The 21,803-nt window shown below is 38.1% G+C and overlaps 1 protein-coding gene across 2 annotated transcripts; it reads left to right on the forward strand.

Moving 5' to 3' along the window:
* The first annotated feature begins 804 nt into the window (after window positions 1-804).
* On the forward strand, window positions 805-21,065 carry MCCC1 (methylcrotonyl-CoA carboxylase subunit 1). 2 transcript variants are annotated; one of them, XM_082287766.1, is made up of 19 exons: window positions 805-912; window positions 1,984-2,030; window positions 3,020-3,159; window positions 3,572-3,667; window positions 3,819-3,940; window positions 4,889-5,036; window positions 5,877-5,998; window positions 7,100-7,211; window positions 7,534-7,615; window positions 8,406-8,533; window positions 9,455-9,638; window positions 10,163-10,272; window positions 11,506-11,722; window positions 12,425-12,511; window positions 13,083-13,132; window positions 15,237-15,374; window positions 16,726-16,833; window positions 17,844-17,915; window positions 19,474-21,065. In XM_082287766.1, exons 1-19 carry the CDS (start codon window positions 857-859, stop codon window positions 19,591-19,593), a joined length of 2,139 nt encoding a protein of 712 aa, XP_082143892.1. In that variant the 5' UTR covers window positions 805-856; the 3' UTR covers window positions 19,594-21,065. The 2 variants fall into 2 exon arrangements, with proteins under 2 accessions (XP_082143892.1, XP_082143893.1); XM_082287767.1 differs by lacking the exon at window positions 16,726-16,833.
* The last annotated feature ends 738 nt before the right edge of the window (window positions 21,066-21,803 follow it).

Here is a 21,803-nt window from a genome sequence, read left to right on the forward strand (position 1 = left end):
GAAGATTGTTATCTCATCAAAACTCACACCTCCCAAGGGAACTGTCAGCTACAAATTAGGCTGGAGACTGGGGAGGCATCGCAGAGAGGGTGCCTCTCTTCAATTCTGAAGCGATCCAGAGGACTGAAGCGGCGTCGTGTTGGTGGAAGGGGCAGAAACCAGAGGGGGGAAAGTTGAATGAAGTGTAAATTACTTTCTAGGCTTAATGAATATGTAACAGTTTAAGAGAGTACTGAAGTCCACAGTAAAATGAATGGAGGGCGCCTCTGGCAATATTGCTAAGCGCCCCTGCGCTGTGATTTGCCTTTGTTCTACTAATAAATGTTTAATATTATACTGCTAAAAATTTAGCTTTTGAATTCATTTTTTTTTTCACCTGCAAAGCTCCAAAGCCTGAGGGAGCGGAACGGATGCTGACGGCTCTCTGATCCCACCGCTGTGTGAGCTCCTCCACCTGCGCGAGGCGGTTTCGATGCAGGATCTGGGCCTGGGCACAGGGATATTGTGTTACCCGAGCGTGCCCGCGTCCTTCCCAACAACCCTCACGTTTGTGTGTCGCTGTCCTATTACAACACCAGATGTCATTCCTGAAGGACCACGCTCAGCTGAGTCCGTGCACCCACAGGGCCGACAGTCCTTCCGCAGCGTCCATCGTTTCACATTTAAATGAAATGTAATCAGTCTGCCCTCTCAGCGCCCTTTCTCGGTGTCACCCAGCCCCGCCCCACGACAGCCACGTCCCCCACTCTCCCAGCGCGGGCTCACGGCCGCGCCCGGGTCTCCTCCCCGTGACGCGCTGCCTCCGCCCTCTCCCTGCCCCTGAGGGCTTTCCCCGCTCCCGCCCGCGCTCCCCAACATGGCGCTGGCGGCGGCCGAGCGGGGCCGCGGCTGCCTCGGGGCGCTGCGCCGGCTGTGAGTGCGGGCGGGGGGCGGCCCGAGCGGCCCCGAGCGCGGGCAGGGGCGGCCGGGCCGGGGGCAGCCGTGGGTGCGGGCCGGGGGCGGCCTCAGCGCCCGGGAGGAGCCGGGGGGAGCTGCCCACAGCGAGCCCGGAGCCCGCTGCCCGGGCAGAAGGGGAAGGGGCTCTGCGGGGCGTGGTGGGGCACACAGGGAAAGCCGGGCTGCTCTCTGGGAAGGGAGAACAAATAAACCCCCACGGGCTTTAGGGAATGGTCGCAGCTGCCGCGGGTCCCACGAAGCGGCCCCGGCCCCGGAGTCGGTCCGCAGCCTGTGCGCAGGGAGGGGGACCGTGACAGCTGTGTGTTCAATGTTTAGGACATGCACCAATTCCTCCTCCCGTTGTTATGACCGAGCTGTAGTTGTGTGGTGCCGAGGACGTCCCGTGTCTTTTTGTCCGATAACGCTTAAAGAATGCTGGACTCGATCCAAAATTCCGACATTGATTTACATACTAATTAAAACAGTTCCAGGAGTTCGCTTTCACGGTTGTATTCATCCACTTCACCACCGCTATCTCATTTAGTTAGCATTAATCATTTGAAGTTTAGCTTTCCATGTCTGAAAGTCTCCATAGTTGTTTCTTGCTCTTTCACATTCTTTTCTCTAGCACCTTTGCTCTACAAAAGCAGCTCCTGTTGCCTTTTTAAGCTTTTCTATTTTGTGGTGTTCATGTCTTTCCCAAATACTTCTCGAGTTGGCCTCTCTGTAATAAATGCCAGTTGTTGGCTGTTCTGTCCACCAAACAGAATTTTTTGCTTGTTTGTTTTTAAAAAACCCCTTGATTATTTCTGTTTGAATGCTGTTAAAAAAGCAAGGGGATAATTTTTGTTATGTTCAAGTGAAAGTACTTAAGGAGAGATCTGCTTAAGTTTGAGCAACTTCCCTTGTTAAACCTGAATATGTTCTGTGTAATTAGATGTATCGGAAGTTTTGGTGCTGTCCTTCTCTCACTTGAAAATAAAAGTAGCTCAGTTGCCACTTCTTCATATGCACTTGTAACACTTCTGTCTGTTTATAATTGCACAGGCAATGGAACCAAGTACGAATATTTGTGAAATGGGCCTCAACGATAGGTATTACATTTAACTTCTTTAGCTACTAGCTTAAATTGTTCTGCAGTGTGGATGGTTTTAGAGTATTAGTTGCTCAAAGACCACAGGGTTTTTTAATAAATATTCAGTATCTTCACAGTTTTTGAAAACAGTAACCTGTAGCTAACCTAACAGAATATTTAATGTTTAAACAATATTTTATATAATTTTATCTGCCATATTTAGGTACGTGGAACTTAATGGAAATGATTTGTTTTTGTGATGTTTTTCTCCGTCCTTTTCTGATACAGATGTTGCAAAGTCTGTGAGAATTGTTTTATAGGCATAATGGTATTTAAACAATATATGAAGGAGAGTAAACAGGTTTAGCAAGATGATTTAAACTCACTCTGTTGTCATGTTATCTAAAAAGTTATGTTTGAGAATTCAGAGATCTGTTTTCATTTTATTGTTTAGTTTTAAGCTACTTAGTTCTCACTGAGAAGTCTCTGTCAGTGCTGGCCTTATACTTCTATTAAGTTGTGGCTGATGTTGTGAGACTTTGTAGAAGCTTGTAAGTCACTGCTTAAAAAACCCAAAACAACAGGAGTTGATACCTTGTTATTTGTGACTGTATATCAAGGGGGAACATTGCTCTTCAAAAAATGTGAAACACTTCTGTTGTGACGGACACAACACAGGTTTGGTTGTTTACACAACACAACTATAAGCATAGCTGATGTAAGCATCAACTTTTATGTAGAAGGGTTTTCTTTAGGGTTAGGATATATTTCTTGAATTCTAAAAAAGAAAAAAAAAATAGCTTAAACATACTTCTGCATAAGGACTCCAAGTAAAAAATCGCATGCGTAGCATGGGAATGCTTTTGGGTGAAGCATGTGGTTTTTAATTATTGAAGAAATGCATGAACTTTATGAATAATGTAAAAGAAATCAGGGTTTTAAAATTGCTTTGTTTCCAGGAACGTGTTTGTGGATTGGTTTCTTACTGTGCTGTATCCTTTTAAACAGGAGGTCACAGCATAGGGAAGATCCTTATTGCAAACCGAGGAGAAATCGCCTGCAGGGTGATGCGAACAGCCAAGAAAATGGGGGTGAAGTCTGTGGCAGTTTATAGTGAAGCAGACAGGAATTCCATGCACGTAGCAATGGTGAAGTATATTCATTTAATTTGTGACTGATGTTCATTCATAACAGTATGTTTCATTGATAAGTTCGCTGTGAAAGCAGATTTGGGTGCTGATGCAAAGTTGATTTTCACTTCTGTAGAGCTACTGCCAAGTTTTCCTTGAATAGATGAAAAGTTTGCCTGGTCTCTGTCTCAACACATGACAGCTTTATAGGAAGTGCATTCAAGTTTGGCTCTCTGACTGGACAGCCAGAGGTTAGAGAGTGGACTGTGATTTTGGGGAAAAAGTCAGAATTTGTTTCACCCAGTTGAGCCTCTGCATGAGGAAAGGCATTGATTTTAAACTGCAGTCTGATAAGTGATATAATTAGCTCAGAAACTCAGTTAAACTTGCTAGTAAACAGTGTCTGTTGTATGGATTTTTTGTAAAACAGGCAGATGAAGCATATTGCATTGGCCCACCACCTTCACAGCAGAGTTACTTGGCCATGGAGAAAATACTGCAGGTGGCCAGGGTCTCAGCAGCGCAGGTAAGGAGATCAGGGCCTTACACTTTCTGTTACTTCCATGTCTTCAGTTCTTTCTTTTTGCTCATCTTGCTTTTCCTTAATGCTCTATGAAGTTTCTGAGTTTTCTAAGCTAAACTGATAACAAAAAATAGGTAACATTATTCTGTTTTAGGCTATTCATCCAGGTTATGGTTTCCTCTCGGAAAACACAGAATTTGCAGAGCTGTGCAAGCAACAGGGAATCATCTTCATAGGTCCACCTTCATCTGCTATCAGAGATATGGGTATCAAAAGGTATCTATTTCTGATTTGTAAATTGTTGTGCAATTTACAGCTTGGCAAAGCTGATTTTGTTAACAAATGACCGGTTGCTCTGTGTTTGTTTTATTCTGTCAATTTGCATTGTATTTCTACGGTTTTTTCAAAGGAATAAACTCCAGCTTTATAGATTCATGTAGAGATATAAGCAGTCAAGATTGTTCAGTTATTGGGATTTTAGTATCTAAATAAGCAATGATTCTACTTTTCCAGAATTGAGGCATTGCGGTGTAATATAGGTGAGGGTTCAGCAGTCAGTTTGGATGGGTCAAAAGAGCAGTGGTGAAGAAACACCATATCATCAGGGTTATTGTGGCTCATATAAAATGATAAGTTTATTTCATCACAGAGGATCTTATTCTTAGTTAATTAGATCAAAGAAATACTTCTAAGGTATGAAGTATAAATCAAGAATATGGAAATGAAGTTATTACTGACACAGGAACCGTATAAAAGTAATTAGAGATTTAATTTTTTTATCATCTCATAATATGAGAGTAAATTGCCTTAGTAATTTAACAAGCTTTGCATGCATTTTGAAAATTAGAGTTGTTATGCTGGAGTGTTTTATGTGTGGTATGAAGGTAGCCTGTGTAATGAAAAGAGTTTTGCCTTTGTGCAACTTTAAATATTATAGGATACAGTGTTGCAATTTGAAAATGTTAGGGTTTGGCCTCTGTAGTGTGGAAAGAACAGTCAAACTAAAGTGTAATCCTGCATGGAGAAAAAAAAATCCCTGTTGGAAGGATGTGCTGAATTACAGTCCAATCCTATGTAACCCACCCATGCAAGTAGTCCTGTTGAGGTCTACTGTGGAACTATTTCCATGGAGAGGATTAACATTGGGAACATTGGCCAGGTTTGGAGCTTAAAGTAAGAAAGAAATATTATTATCATTCTAAACATAAAACTGTTCTGTCAAAGCACTTCCAAAGCTATAATGTCTGCTGCTGGCGTTCCTGTTGTTGAAGGTTATCATGGAGAAGATCAGTCTGATGAATGTCTAAAGGAACATGCCAGGAGAATTGGATACCCAGTAATGATTAAAGCTGTCCGTGGGGGTGGAGGAAAGGTAAGGAACTCCTCTGTTCCTCACATGCTGTAAAGTTACCATGTCTCAGGATCTGTAACTCAATATTCTGAAAGAAAACAAGAACTGGAAAAGTACTTTTTGTTAAAATTTATTATTAATGGCCAACCTAGCACTATGAAATCTCATTTCCCTTTGATATGAAGAAGATAAGTAGCTGGAAAAAATCGGAAGCATTTTGTTTATTTTGGTGGATCCCCACTAATTTACAAACTGGAATAAACTGGAAGCATTTTATTTCAATGGATTTCCAGTAATTCACATGAGCAGAAAAGTTGTCCTGTGGGTTTGTGCAAAATTAGATGACTTTAAATTGTTACTCTGTGATAGCTTCTGTGACTTCTTTTGCTAACAGTTTTAAATATTGCATAAGAAATGATTAGAAGTACCATTTTGTGTCTAGATACTTTTTAATGTGTGGTGAACTCCCAGTCTAAATCTGATTTTGCTCTGAAATAAATGTTTATACAAATTACATATAGAGAATTTTCATTATTTCCAAAATAGCTATATTTTTTCTGTAATAAATAAGTTTTTCTCTGCCAACCTTGGAAAATTTCTATTATATTTGAGAATGAAATTGAATTTTGTGCTCACGCCTATCAACGGAATAAAAATATCTGTTTTTTACACTTCTTCTGGCACTTTTATTGGGACTTAGTAGGATTATCTTACTGGAAGCTGATGCACAATTTTGCTAAGGTGTATGAAAGGAACAAAGTGTTATTTTAAAGTTCATTTCTCATTCTGTTTATGCAACAAGGTTTTTCATTGTGTGCTGTATTTTTAGACATTTAGATAATCTTTTTTCCTGTATTTTAGGGCATGAGGATTGCTCATTCAGAAAAGGAGTTTCTGGACCAACTAGAATCAGCAAGGAGAGAAGCAAAGAAGTCTTTCAATGATGATGCAATGCTGATTGAGAAATTTGTAGATAATCCAAGGTAAGAAATAGATGTTTCAATATAAACACTGTAATGTTTATTCTACTGCTAAATAAACATAACTAGCTTAGTCATAGGATAAAAATTGGTTTTGTATGTTTGATATGCACTATGAAAGTTGTTAATTTGGTCAAAATTGTTTATAAGTTATTGAATTTCTTGTAGTGGCTTTGATTTGAATGACAGGAATTAAAATGCTACTGCTTGGGAGACATGGAAGTGAGGGAGCTTTCTAAAACTGATTTACATCTGGGAAAAAAAAAAATCACTGTATAATATTTAAACTATAGACCTGAGTCAAGCTGTGATGGTGTTTCTGCTGCCCTCAGGTGTCCTAAGCTAGTTATTTAATCTTTCTCTATTTTGATATTTCAAACAGAAGTGAGAGTCTTTAGCTCATGCCTGGCCCATGAAACTACACCAATTTATATTTTATAAAGAACTTCTCACAGTGGTCTGTTTGATACTCTTGTGCTTTACATCTGTTTTTCCTTGAAGCATCACTATAAGGAAAGCATTTATTCTAAAGAAATTGAGGGTCTGATTATGCTGTCAGGTGGGCATGAGAAAAGACTCCTTCCTGGGGAATTTCTTTTGTCAGCATCTGAGGATTGTCAGAATGCTGATGCATTTTTATTAGTTTTATGCATAGAGTAAAATTCTGCCACCTAATAGTTGTCCTTTGAAATGGTGTTTTGAAGTAAACAATGTTATTCCTGAGCCAGGGCTGCTTCTATCTCTTGTGGATTGTTACATAGTAAATTATGAGAGAAATGCTCATTATCAAATTAATAGTGAAATGGTTTTACTTTCATTATAGTAACTAAGAAAGAGGTAGCAGCCTTCAGATATGTGTCTTTTTTATCCTACAATTTGAGATTTCACTGCAATAGTTGGTAGTAGGGATCCTCTTTCATGTAGGAGATTGAGTAAGTCTAAAACAGCTGAAATCCTGCATAGAGGCAGCCTCACTTCTACATTTTTGGCATTTATTTGAAGGCAGACACTTAAACCTGTAAGAAATCCTACTGAAATGTACAAGTTTGAAGTCTGTTTGGGGCTTTACTGAAATACATTAAAACATTTATTTTTATGGAACAGGCATGTTGAAGTCCAGGTATTTGGTGACCAGCATGGAAATGCAGTGTATTTGTTTGAAAGAGACTGCAGTGTGCAAAGGAGGCATCAGAAAATCATTGAAGAGGCACCAGGGGTGAGCAGAAAGTTGTTAATATTTTTTATGAACTGACATGTTTTTAAAGGAATTGCTGTCCCCATTGAATGTTTGTTGTGGGTAATAATTTATTTGTAATTCTCAGATCTGTTTTAGTTTTGCTGCGGAACATGTTCTCACTGAAAAAACCCGATGTTCTTTAGGAAAATGATTCTCAAGGAAATATTATGTAGATTTCAAGTGTAACATAGATCAGAGTTTCACTACAGTTGTTAAGTACTGTAAGATATTCATGCATGCCAGGTTTAATATCACCAAACTTAACAATAGTTTATAATCTTTTTGTTACTCTTTTTTACAGCCAGGAATTAGTGCAGAGGTTCGAAGGAGACTTGGAGAAGCTGCTGTCAAAGCAGCTAAAGCAGTGAATTATGTGGGAGCAGGTAACTCTGGGGAGGTGCAGCTTTTAACTTAATAAGACTTTAAGTCTCCAGCAAATGGCATCTGATTGTTTCAGAGTATGACACACATCCCTCAATTTTTTGAGGTTTAAACAAGTAATCATGTAGTTAATTCTGATGTAATTGCAGATTTAAATTAGTGTACCTGAGCTTCAGACCAGTGGCAGCTGAAAGGTAAAAAGAAAAAATTTCAGAGCAGATAATTTGATCAACTCAGCTGTTGGTGGAAAGTGAGCATTATGAATTAGTAAGTTTGAGCTGAGCAAGTGGAAGATAATTTCTCTTTTAGCATACAAAGGATAACACTTTATATGCAAACAGTAAAGTCTTTAAAAGAAAAACACAGCTCACTGTAAAGTCTACACCATTTCACAGATGAAAAACAACCTCCTAAAATTATTTGTAACTTTATTTTCTCACTGCTTTCTTTGGATATTTATTAAAAAAAAATTTACACACCCTATGAATATTCAGAATACTTTCAAACAGTCTTGATGCACTTTTTAAAGTGCTAATGACATGCAGCTCTTGCTGTAGAGAGTGGCTACTAAACAACACAGGTTATGTAAATGTACAAGGAAACAACCCTTCTGTTTCCAGACCTCAGTTTTGTGACCATTTAGATAATTTGCATAGAATTTAATGAAATTCAGTGTGTCTGATTTAGACATAATAGTCTTGGCATAATTGAATTAAGTGCCTTAGGTGTCTTTTCCATAAATGGACACCTAAGATGCTCTTTGGTGAAGTGTCCTTTTGTTAAATGCTTCAGGAACAGTTGAATTTATTATGGACTCCCAACATAATTTTTACTTCATGGAGATGAATACCAGGCTGCAAGTAGAACACCCAGTCACAGAGATGATCACTGGAACAGACTTGGTGGAATGGCAGCTTAGGGTAAGTGTTAATTGATTTTACATGTAGAGTTCCCCCTGAGTGCTCTGTGACACTGCCTGTGAGAGGCCAGATGGGTTTCCAGATCCTCATCTCCTGCTCAGCTGTCAGGTTAGAGTTTCCTTTGCTCCACAGGAACATCTCACATTGCTGTATTGGATGTAGAGCATTGTGTAGGTGCTCTGAATTTCAACCAGTGTTCTCCCAGCTGTGTAGAGAGAAAACATTTTTTTAAAGTGTATGTAGAGACATTACAGAGAATGTGGGAAGTGGGAGTAAGGTTCTGATCCTTCCTGTGCTATGCTGAGAGTTTTTTAAAACTCTAATTCAAATTTATCTGTGGCCCAAAAATCATTCTTGCATCAGGCTGTAGGAGGAAAAAATCTTCACAAAAACGTATGTCTGGTGTTATACCAGTATAGCCACATCCTGAAATAAATGTACAGTGGGGTGGACTGGAGCAGGGGGTTTCCCCACACACCCAATTTGTGGAGATTACTCACACATTCGAATGATCACAGGAAGTTTTGGGTATTAGGGAACTTGAAATAAAAATGAATTCTGTTTGGATAAATCCAAAAGTGAGGACAGCAGCTTAAGTAGTGTGAGATTAAGGTTGGGGAAGTATTTAGTGTAATTGGAAAGAAAATTAAAATGGCAAATGCTGATGCAAAAAGAAGGACCATTTGTCTTCCTTATCTGGACATGGAAATTGAGCATTGAATCCTGAGTTAGAACAGGGATCAAACACTGGAAGAAAGAGAAAAGGTGGAAAGGTTCAGTGGTCTTGGCACATTTTTTCTCCTTGTGCTTTTTAAAACATGCTTTCTGGTTGTTCATGTTTCGAAGAAAGAAAGATAATATTTGATATATCAGCACTCCAGACTATTGATCCTGCATTAAGGAAAAACCTATTGTTTTCAGGTTGCAGCCGGAGAGAAGATTCCTCTAATGCAGGAAGAGATCCTGCTCCAGGGCCACGCATTTGAAGCTAGAATATATGCTGAAGACCCTAATAATAACTTTATGCCAGGAGCTGGGCCATTGTTGCACTTATCCACCCCCCCAGCAGATCGATTCACCAGGATAGAGACTGGAGTCAGGCAAGGTAAAACTGAAGGCAGTGATGGAAGAAGAAATAATTAACATCAAGGACTTTTCTTTGTAAGCATTTCCCTCTTTGGCCTAAATAAGTTTGTCTAAAAGAGTATTGTTATAAAGACAAATCTCTACAGAATTATTCTTCTTTGTGATTTTCCGTGTATTTTTGGTTAATCACTGAGTATTTTATTTACCTCTTCTTTACCTGTACCCAAATTAATATCCACTGGCTCATGGTGATGATACTCTCCTCTCTGTTTAGCAATCCTGCATTCTGATTGCAATAAAGAAAATTGAATTTGAATAATGTTACCTCTACAAAAATTTATTAAAAGTCTGCTGAAGTTGTCCTTGAAATTGGAATGCCAGGTCACATCATCATGTCCTTAAACAGCTTTAATCTTGAGAGAAATGTGGCCGTGAATTGTGCCCGAGTTGGATGCCGTGTGGTGGCCAGTACTTTGCATTACCAACTTTCACAAATACTTGGTTTCATGTGAACAGCATTTTTGTTTTATTGACACATTTTAGGTGATGAAGTTTCTGTGCATTATGACCCCATGATTGCAAAGCTGGTTGTTTGGGCTGAGGATCGACAGGCAGCTCTGAGAAAGCTGCGCTACAGTTTGCACCAGTATAATGTAAGTGGGAGGAGCCCTGTGTGATGTCACAGCTTGAGCTATCACAGCATGCATAAAATACTGCAGTAAAACAAAAGTGGTTTCTAATAGGGAGCCTACATTGCCACTACCATTTCAGATTCATTCGTTCTTTGCAGAAGTTGTATTTTTTCCTAATTTGCAAACTTTTCATTGGTGGAGTGAGTAGAAATAAATGTGAAGCCCAGTTTTACACGTAGATTTGTAAGTGTGTGATGTCTTCAGTTGGACGATGCACCTGGGACATTGTAGAAGAGTAAAGCTAAACAACATTTGCAATTGCAATTTGAAAGCTTTCTCAGATTTAAAGGGTTTCTTAGGTGGAATTTATGTCAGACAATGTTTGCTTGTAATAATTTATTAAAAGAACTAAATTTTTAGAGTAGACATGTGGTAAAGAAATATGCTATCAGTTCTTTTTAAGAAACGTTCCATTTTTCCCCTGTGAAAACTACAGGTATTATAACTGTTTTCAAAAGTGGAATTCAGAAGGTTTGGCTTGAGGTGAGACTGAATATTACTTGTGCAGAATTGATTTACACTTTTAAATCAACAGCATGAACGTGATTGAGGTAGTGAAAATGTTGGGCCCGTTATTGTTTTAGCTAAAAATGAAATTTACTGCAAGGGAAAGAGATAAAATAATTCTTTTGGTTTTTCCAGAATTTTCTTAGCAGTTCTGTCAGTAAATGTTGACAGCATAACATAGTTACCAGTTTCATTGATTTCTCTAAAATAATTGTTGTTTCATTAGGTATTTTTGCCATACAGGAAGTGGATAGTATCTAGTAAATTTCGGAGTCCCTCTTCCCACTTATTACTATTAAAAGATAAATATGGCATACTGAAACTATTGTGACTCATTTTTAATAAGAAACATGTGTCAGGTTGGGAATGTTCTTTTCAATACTCAGAGCATATTTTTCCAAAAGAGTAAGGTTTTTTCTGAAATTACCTCCTGTTACTATTGCTGGGAAACTTTCCTCAACTTCACAGTGGACAAAGGCAGCATTTAGAAAACAGAGTGCTTTTGAGAAAGCAGCTCTTGGGTTTTTGGTTTTTGTTCTGGTTTGGTTTTTTGTCTTTTTACAGTCAATGGTTTAATTGATAATAAAACAGACCAGTTGAATGAATTACCTTTTATTGATAAACTTTGTGAGCAGAAAGCTGCATATTCATAACTCAATTTGACAGTATGCTTCTGTTTCTTTACAGATTGTGGGATTAAGCACTAATATTGATTTCTTACTGAGCCTGTCAGGACACCCACAGTTTGAGGCTGGAAATGTGCACACTAATTTCATTCCTCAACATCATGATGAACTATTTCCAACCAAAAAGGCAACTCCTCATGAAGTTATGTGTCAGGCAGCTCTAGGGCTCATACTGAAAGAGAAAATGCTAACAGATGCTTTTAGAGATCAATCAGATGGTAAGGACCATTGTTTAGTTTTGTTTTATTTTGTGAGCTCATGTGCAGTTATTTAATTTGCATGTTCATTTGCCTGCTCAGGGTTCTGTGTTCTGGCATCTCCCAGATACTTACACACAGAGCAGACTATCACTTTTGTTAAGGGACAGATGTGGAATTTATCGCCACTGTAATGTCCAGAGTACTTCCCAAAGCACTTCAGACAGGCACTATTGGGAAGGCTTTGGAATTCATGGTCAGTGACACTGTGAGCTCTTTGCTCTTCATAAGCACAAACAGTGACCTTCTGCCTCAGTTAGGCCTACAGTTGGCCCAAGGTCTCCAGACATAAAATTGACTCTCCTCAGAGTGGGAGAGGCAGTGGGGTTTAATGGAACCTTCACCTAAGGGTTAATCAGGACCTGCTGTGGTGTACTTGAATTCCCATGCTCTCTGGTCCTGTTCAAGGATGTGTTTGTGGAAAACAGCCAGTGCCCTTCTTAGTGCTTGTAGTTTCATATTTTCTGTAGATTACACAGCATCAGTTTATTCAGTGTTGAAGATGAAGGGATTGTCACTCTCTGTGACTACAGTGGTGCCCCAATCTTTTCTGTGCAATATAAATACATAAATATGATGGCAGTAACAATAGGACAGTGATTTAAAGGTCTAAGTGTTAAAGTAGAGAATAAAAATAACGTATCTGTGTCTTTTGTGTTTTAGATAAATTCTCGCCATTTGCATCCAGCACTGGTAGAAGAATAAATATATGTTACACTAGAAAAATGTCTCTGCTGGATGGGGAAAACAGTAAGTTAATAAAAAAGTGTGTGGAGGGAAAGGAGGTACTTGATGGATAAATTTATTTTAACTGATGGTTGAAAATTCAGGCTAAGAAACATCAATTAGAAGCAGTATGAGTTTTATGCAGTGTAAGCTGGGAATTCACAGAACTGCATGTTTAATCCACACTGTTATATCTTGAGGACATGTAAACCAAATTTAAATGGCTACTAATTAATGTTCATAATTTAAATGAATGAGGTTGAGATTTGATAAAGAGTGGAGACTTTTTTTAAACTTCATTTTGGTGCAAAAGTGCTCAGCACTTTTTCCCCTCACAAACTTGTTTTTTGTCCAGATAACTTAATACAGATTTCAGAGCATAATTTCAAATGTTCATCTTTGAAAGAAAAAACTGTCTGGAATTCAGTATGAAATCTGCAGTGTGTAGTAAACTAATATGAAAATACTTGTTCTTTTCTTAGTGTTGGTAGGCTTCATTTTTATAAAGAAAAACTTGATATTGTTTATATGTCATCATTCTCTAGATACTATAATTAAATCTACTCACACATGCATATTTTGTTTTATTGAACAGTTGTGGATGTAGCTGTAAGTTACAATCAAGATGGATCATACAAAATGCAGGTACAAGTACAATTCTTTCAGATATTTCATTAGATAGGAGTCTGCTTCTTGTAGATGTCTTAGTGTTAATTGTTACTAAAGTTGCTTGGTGATTAAAGATGCAGGATTCTATTTTTAGTTTGCTTGTATCCATTGCTATATACTGTTACTTTGAGCTGAAATTGTCTCTGCTAGTTGCTGGATTGGCCTGGAAGAGCTATTCAGATGCTTCTGAAAGTAAGACTAAGAAAAGTGTTTGTACTGTCAGTATTTAAAGGTCTTATTCTTTATTTTCCTTGTTAAATTTGTAAAGTTCGATTTAAATCTGCATTTTAAAAGACGTTTTTTCCACAGGACTCCTGCTCTATTCTGTGCATGAGAATGGATCTCCTGTGGGATAAATAAAAGCTTTCTAGAGCATTATCTGCAAGATAACATTTTATTTTGAAGATGGAAACTGGAGAGTGATTACCAAATGAGATGAGGAATCTTCTGGTTAGATAATTGAATGACACCCCATAGAATTGGCTTCTTTGTCCATGCTATAGAGCTCCTATAGTATGCAGCTCAAGATGGCTTAGATGTAGACAATTTTGTGTGCACATGTGAGAGTCTCCAGTTGTGGCTTAAGGGGGTTGTGTTTGGCTGGGTGTTGAATATTCCTTCTTGCATCACCTGGAGCTGAATGTCTTTTTCTCTCAGATTTGGCACCCAGAATGGATGCATACTCAAGAATGCAGCGTCTCTGTAGTTCTGCTACTACTTTAATATTCAGAAAAGGGGAATAAAAAGATTAAGTGCTTATGAACGGCTTAGACTGTATAGAGTGAGAATACTAGAAAAACAGGGATAAAATTACTGTGCTTTCAAGGTTATAACCACAACTTGGGTAACTCAAACCTTTACTTCTACTGATGCGAAGACTGAGATAACATGCATCCCTACAGTAATACTCAGGGGATTTTGAGTGTATTGATTATTTATGTAAAGCCTGAGAGCTCTTACAATTGAGGCTTATCTCATGTAAGTCAAGTCACCAACAATGAAAAGAGGCTAGAATGGATGTAGGAGCATTTGTGGAGGGAAGTGCAATGTAGACTTCTTGGGAAGAAGGAAGAATGGGGGTTGACATGGAAATGGAGAGAAGCTGGAGATAAGAGATGTAAAGACATAAGTGGGGGATTAGTTATGAGGAGGACAGTGCCTCTGGGGTGTTACAGAACCTGTCCTGAGGCAGATCAACCAGAGCAGGTGGCTGGGCCATAGAACTGGCAGGCACTCAGTGCTCAAGCAAACGATTTTATGCTCAGGGATCAGTGTCATCCTTTCAATGCATGTTTTCAGTGGAAGAAGTTTCCAACTATATAAATGAATACTTGAGTTTTATTTCTACTTGTACCATCCTGAAAGACCAGCAAGCCTCTGATTCTGTTCTCAGTGATGTCAGACTTAGAAGTAAGCATATCAGCGAAATGTAATGCACTTATGTTTCTATTCTTACAGTCTTTGTGTGCTGCAGTTGTGGTACAGGTGCAGTTTCCACTGAAAGAAAGGGTGGGAAGGGATGAAAGGTTACTCACAAATCAGTGACCTTTCTGTTTGGTCTTTCTTTTGCAGTTTTGGTGTCTCATTGACACTGTTTCCATTACTGCTTTGTTCCTTTGTAGGTTTACTGAATATGTTGTAGTTCTTGTCTTGCAAGCTTCCAAAACAGAGGAAGTCAACTGTCTTTTGGAAAACATTGTGGAATATGATGTCAGCTGAATACTATGGATTCTTCAGTTTGAAGAAAGTCAAGATGCTAGGACAAATTAAAAATATTGGATTTTAGTAGCATCACTAAACCAAATATTCTGGGGTGGTGGTTTTTTTTGCTTTTCTTGAGAATAGTATCTCTTTGTTTAAAATAAAAATTGGCCTGGGTGAACACATTAGATAATTTGCTGAGCTGTTTGTATTGGATATGAAACAGTCTCTTAACTGAAAAATAAAGGATAAGTAAGATTTAAAATTTTTTTTTTTTTTAATTCCAGAATTGTCTATGAAGAATCACAGGTTATGAGGGTACAAATACAATCTTTTGGTTTATTTATATCATGTCCTTATAAAAGCATTTAACTTTCAGATTCAAGATAAAACGTTCCTGATTTCTGGAGAGATCTTGAAAGAAGGTGATTCACTTTACTTGAGGTCTTCAGTAGATGGAACAGTGTCTAAGTCCAAGTTGGTCATTTTGGACAACACCATTTATCTCTTCTTCCCGGTAAAGTTCCTTTCTTTATTTTCACAAATTTAAAATGTCAGAATTTTATCCATGTAAATGAACAATATAAATGGTAATAGAATGTGAAAGAGAATCACAATTTCAGTTTCTTACTTTGACCTATCATATTTTGATACTTGTTGGATTTATAGTTCTAATTAGAAGTTCATTGCTTATTGTCAGTGAGTGAGGAAATGAATTACTTTTGGAAAGGTAAAATACAGTTGGTGAATCAGACTTGGAAATGATGATTTAGAAGGGGGGAACACAAAACATTAAAATTGTCACGTATTTAAGTTTGTCACAGAACAGTAGCAAGTACTTCAAACTGACAATTATTTGAAAGTTCTTCTAACTGGTGTTTTAATTTCAGTTACATACATATGACAAATAAATCAATAATGGTCTGAAGAAGGATAACTTCAGCTAATACTAAAACTGGAATTATGAGGTACCATGGCATTATATACATTGCATAAATGCAAATGACATTTGAAAGAAGAGGTACCCTAATTTGCGTTATTAGGCTGGTAATGTTTTATTTGCAGTTAAAAAGACTGCAAGGTCTTAAAGTAACTCAGTAATAATGTAATCTGAAGAAATAAATTATTATTTATTAGTTTTAGTAATTAACCTCCAACTCTGAGCCCCTTAAGATTTTCAGCAGAATGCAGCAAAAACTTTGCTGCTCCAGTGGTGAGGACAAAATAACTCATGCTGCAATGGCAAAGATCAGCTTTCCTGTGGTATCAGAGTGGTGTCTGGGGTGAGTGATTGAGAAGGAATTTTAGGGCATGGGAAGGATGTGGGGAGAATGAGTCTTTGGGAAACTCTGGAAAGCAACTCTGAGAGGACTTAAGGGATTTTGAATAACAGTGAGAATTTTTGACTAAATTTAGCACTGAATTAATTTTATTGTAAGCTGTGAAGCACTCACTGGCAATGCATGGCAATGAAGATGCCAGTGTGTCTCCTGCTTGTTGCAGCAGCCTTCCTGCCCCCTGTGCAAACAGCCTTTATGCATTTTCCAAAACTTTCTGTGCTGCTGATGCATGAACAGGGAAGGTACAAATACAGGGTTTGTACAAAGATCCACGTGGAGCTGCTTTGTTACAGGGGTTTGTTCCTTCCTTGCTGGTCCTTCCAGCAGCAGGTGTGACTTTCAAGGCCTCAGACACTGGCAAAGCAGTGACCATGACAGTCCTACTGTTGCCCTGACCCAGGGTCTGCCACCCTCAGAGCTGGTTGGTTTGCCTAAGGCTGGATCTGTTCTTTCCCTGTGTGTCAGCCCATCTACTGGTGCTATTATCTTATGTTTTTAACCCAGCTGTCCTGGATGTTCTTTCTGTAGGAAGGCAGTGCTCAGATTGGCCTCCCTGTGCCCAAGTACTTGTCTGCAGTGAGTTCAGGGGCAGAGCAAAGTGGAGCTGTAGCACCCATGACAGGCACAGTGGAAAAGGTAATTACAGCAACATGAATGAATGAATGAATTCTCCAATATATATCTCCAAGTTCACTCTTCCAGAAATGGTACTTCTATACTGCCAGGAAAGAATTTGGGCCAGAAATGTCAGTGCTTCTGATTGGAAAAAGCTGTGTTTACTCAGTTTTCAGCAGCCACACAGGACTTCTTAAGGCTTCCAGACTTTGTTCTCTAGAGCTCTGAAAGATCTGAACTAATGCTACTGCTTAACTATTTTTTTGTTCATCTTAATTACTTCCCAAGTCAAAGCTCCCTGAAGTGTTACATGCTGTTTGATTCATTTCAGCTAACAAAAGAGTGAGATGCTAGATGCACTTGCAAAAAAAGAAATACTCAGAAATGCCTTTTTTGTAAGCTGTGTGTTTATTTCTTTTCTTTAGCTCAGCAAGTCTTGTGTGTTTCTCTGTACAGTGACAAAGTTTAACAGAAAGAGATTTTCAGGAGAGGTTAGTGGTTGAAGGATTCAACCACTAACAAAAAGGCAGTAAAAAGGCATGAAGGGTGGAGTACGTGGAACATGGATCTCTGACATACTGTATGAACACTCCAAATCAGAATAATTGTTGAAAAACGAGGTGGCTTCTGCCATCATCTTTCTGGGTGTTGTTTTAAAGCCTTCAGGGACTGGCTCCAGAAAGTGGTTCTGCACTTTTCTCGAAAGAGAATTGCTGAAGCCCAGAAAGGGTAGAATATACATCATCTCTTCTAGTGTTTCTTCTTTGATAGGTAAATGGCTTCCTGGTCATCCTGGCAGCTGGTACTGACCCTCTTTCTGTTGGCTCTGCCTTCCCTTGAAGAGATCTATCTAGAACTATTTCTTATCTAGAGAACTCAGATACCCAGATCAACAAAACTAAAGATAACGTGAGGCTGTTTTGCAGAACCATACTCACTCTGTGGATTGTGTTAGTCAAGATCCAGCTGATGATTTTGAATGGTACAGACATAAATGATTTTTTTCCCCCAAATTTTCTCCTGAATTGCAGGTGTTTGTGAAGGCAGGGGATAAGGTTCAGGTTGGAGACCCTCTAATGGTTATGATAGCTATGAAAATGGAGGTAAGTGACATATAACGGTTTTAATTACTGAGAAAATAAAAATCTGGTCAAAATGTAATAATTTTTGGTTGCATTATTGAAGTATGGTGTAGAGTACAGCTTGCAGATGTCAGTATCACTTCATCTGCTGTAACATCAGTGTTGTGTCTGACTGGATTTCAGAGGATTATATTTGTTGTCAGTTTACTAACAAATGATGATTATATAATCCATGGTATTCTGCAGCTGTTTTAACATGCATTTGGGTGGTGGTGTCAGGCCTTCTGTCCCCTCCTCTCCTTTGGCTTTTCTAGCAGAAAACTGTCTTGGTGTATCTCTTGCTCCCTGGTTGTGATACAGGCACATGGATGTCTGCAGTTACTTCAGGAAGAGATTTAGCTAATGGGGACTTTGTAAATATGAACAGGATTCTTCTTGTGTATAATCTTTTTATTATTATTTACATAAAGTTTTATGAGGAGCACACTAAAGATTCCATGTAATTATTCACAGTATTCAGAGGACTGGCATTTTGGCCATTTTACCTTGTCACACAGCTTGACTGTGGCTCAAGATTGCTTGAATTACAGTTTTTGTAGCCTGAACTGGTTTGGTTGACTATTAGTCTAAAATAAGCCTCAGTTTGTGGCAGCAGAACTAAATCTGTTGAGAAAATCTGCCTTTCCCTTATCATGATCGTGTTCTTTTTTTAATTACACTCAAATTCCATGAAATAAAACAACTGTGTGCACTAAAAAAAACCTACACCCAAAATTCTTTGCAGTTGGATGCTAAATGTGTTTGTGCCTCTTCAGCTGATATCTCAGACTGACATTTGCTGAGGTTTTTAAAGTGCTATTGAAATAGAAAATGTAAAATTTAAAAAGCAAATTATTATTTGAGTCCTTAGATGTGAGTATTTAATATCTGATATTAAATGTTTTGATATTAGACTAACCATGTGCAGGAAACTACCAAGAGGCAAAGCTACAATATGAAACTAACCTGGTACAATAGCAAGCAGACCAGTTTGGGGTTGGTGTGTAAGCATGCTGTTCCTTTACTGTCATTAGTAGCTGTATTTGTATTTCATCTGTGTTTTGCCAAATATCTGCCCACTAAAGATCCTCCTGGCTATAAAACAGAAATATCTTTAGTAAATCTGCAGATTTCTCTTAAGGGAACAAATCTGCTCTCAGATTAACATTTTGGATTAAAACTCTATTATTTCTGTTTGGTATTTATTACAACAACAAAAAGTATTAGTGAGGTAAAATAACAGCTGTTCATACTGATGATAATTCAGATGATGATGATAATTCATATAAATGCATTATATAGCATTTTTCTCCCCAGTGTATGTATCAAAAATTCATAAGAAAATAAAACTTGAAAATGGATCAGGATAATGGTTAAATGAAGGTTTAAAGTAAAAACATGTGTTAGAGGAAGGAATTAAATCTGTTCAGTTCTAAATGGACCAAGGAGTAATACTAGCACTTGCTGGAGAGAGAAAGAGAGAGAGAGGAGGAAAACCCCTGAGTTGTCTGCTGTTCACTCTGGCTGTGTTTCTGTGCAGCACACCATAAGGGCTCCCAAGGCAGGAGTGATAAAAAAGGTCCATTTCCAAGAAGGTGCCCAGGCCAACAGACATGCTCCACTCGTTGAATTCGTGGATGAAGAGGCAGAGTCAAAATAAAATTCAAGGAAGGTGCATTTTACTGTTTCTACTCTGCTGATTTTCTCCTAAAAGAAGATTTCTTCATATTTTCAGCAAACTGTTTTGTATGACTGGGGGATTGGTTTCCTCTGCACTTCCTGCATAGTTTGACTGTAAATTCTGCTGACTTCACTGAAATTTGGGTTTCACTGTACTGTAATTGTATTTATAACTTGTGGACCTATGTGATTGTCATCCAGTGGTTGGTTGCCTGTGGAAAGGCATTAGACTGGAAGATGTGGAACTCTGAGAGGATCAGAGAGGTTAATAAGGACTCTTAAGGTACAGACAGGTTGAGTTCTTCTGCCTACTTCTCTTCACAGCTGCCTTTTTTCCCTTAAATATGAGGAGATTGATTTGAAGGAAATCTGAAAGACAATTGTTTTATTTTCTGGCAAAATTCCTGTTTGTGGCTTATGTTTTTGCCTTAATAGGGAATTCAGGATTATTCCTTAGCCCAGAATCCCTCTCGATCATGTCTGGTGCATCTCTTTTTCCTGTTTACCTCAATGAGTCGTGAAAATTTGCATTTCAAAAATTATTTTAATATACCTCAAAATATCTGGTACAAAGCATTTTTCAAATACATTTGATACACTAATCAAAGTTGGAATGTAACTCCTTTCCAAGATTACCATTTGAACTTTAAACATGAAGTAGTAACATATAAAGATAAGCTTATTTATTACTTAGAAATGTGTCAAAATGCAATACTGACTTCAAAATATTAATTGCTGTTACCATATTGTTCATGTTCTAGTGTATTTCTTGTTGGCTGGAATGAAGTACACCAGAGTCTTTAAAACAACATGAAATGTTACTAAGAATAATAGATTTTTTTTGTATCTGCAGGGTTTCAGAAGGAAAAATTGGTAGGTTTTTTGGATATGCAAAGAAAAATGATACTGAAACTGAGCATACTGATCATTGGCCATAAATTTATTATAACTTATTTAAAAAGCACCATAGAGAAACAAGAAAAGGGAAAGAAAAAAATGTTTTAACGGTTAAAAACTTTCAGTCTATTCATCTTTTAGTTAATGTGAAATTCTGTTATCATGTGAAGTTTTGATATGCTAATTTAATTCAATAATCTGGTTTATACTGCAGAAAGGGACAAACCTGATGCTGCAGTGATCCCAAACCTGTAGTTAAATCTGAGCAAATGGACCCTTACCTGAAATCTCATTCTGAATCAATGTACAGTATCATGGGGAGTTCTCTGATCTGCTTTTATAATTGTGCAGCCATGCCTGCAATGCAGAAAAAAAATGGTAAAAAAGCACTGGCTCTGGATGATTAGTGTATTAAAAGCATATTTTAATACTTTTCAATTTTCCTTCCAATCCTATGGCCACCTAGCAAATAATTAAACTCCAGTGATCATCTTGTAGAATATTGACACAGTGATTTTTATTTACTGCCAAATAAAAATTAAGCATAACTTTGAATGTTTGTTTTGGTTTTTCTCCATTTTGTTCTTCCCTTGGTTGCTTCTGTTCATGGATTAGATTAGAAGGTTTAAGCAGCTGTTTCTGTATCATCTGATGATGATGAGCACAATCTGCAGATCACATTTAGGAGGCAGTAATCCAGACACTCATGGGTTTCACTGCAGGTAAGGCTAGGCATTTGTTTTATCCAGAATTGAATCTCCATATAGAAACATGAGCTCAGGCTCACAGAGATCAGCAGCTTGGCATTTATTTTTTCTCTCTCTGTGACATGGCTGTTTCTAGACCGACTTTGCTGCACTGAATCTGTACCAGAACATTAAAACTCCCAGCAGGAGGTTCTCTGCCTGCTCAGTCTGCACAGCTTGGCTGCACACAGCCAGTGCAGCAAAACACATTCCCTGGGAGCTGACAAAATGTCTTCCCTTAGGAGCCAAGGGAGATGAATAACCTCACCAGTGTTCATTTTCCCTCACTTCTCAAAAATTAGCTGTTAGGTTTTTATCTCTATAGGTTTCTACTGAGATTGATTTTTCAAATAGTGATGATTTTGTTTATTTAAGAAAAATCTCTTGCAAAAGTCACTGTCACAGTTTGCACACTTGAAATGTTTTACTGCAATGTGATTTAATTGCACTTGGAGATGCTCAAATAATTATTAAAGGTAGGTTGTTCCTATGCCAGTATCTTAATTAACAAAATATTCATGGATCTTCAGTTTATTACAAATAAATT

Source organism: Coloeus monedula (genome assembly GCF_965178545.1).
Source record: "Coloeus monedula genome assembly, chromosome: 10".
Taxonomy (NCBI): Eukaryota; Metazoa; Chordata; class Aves; order Passeriformes; family Corvidae; genus Coloeus; species Coloeus monedula.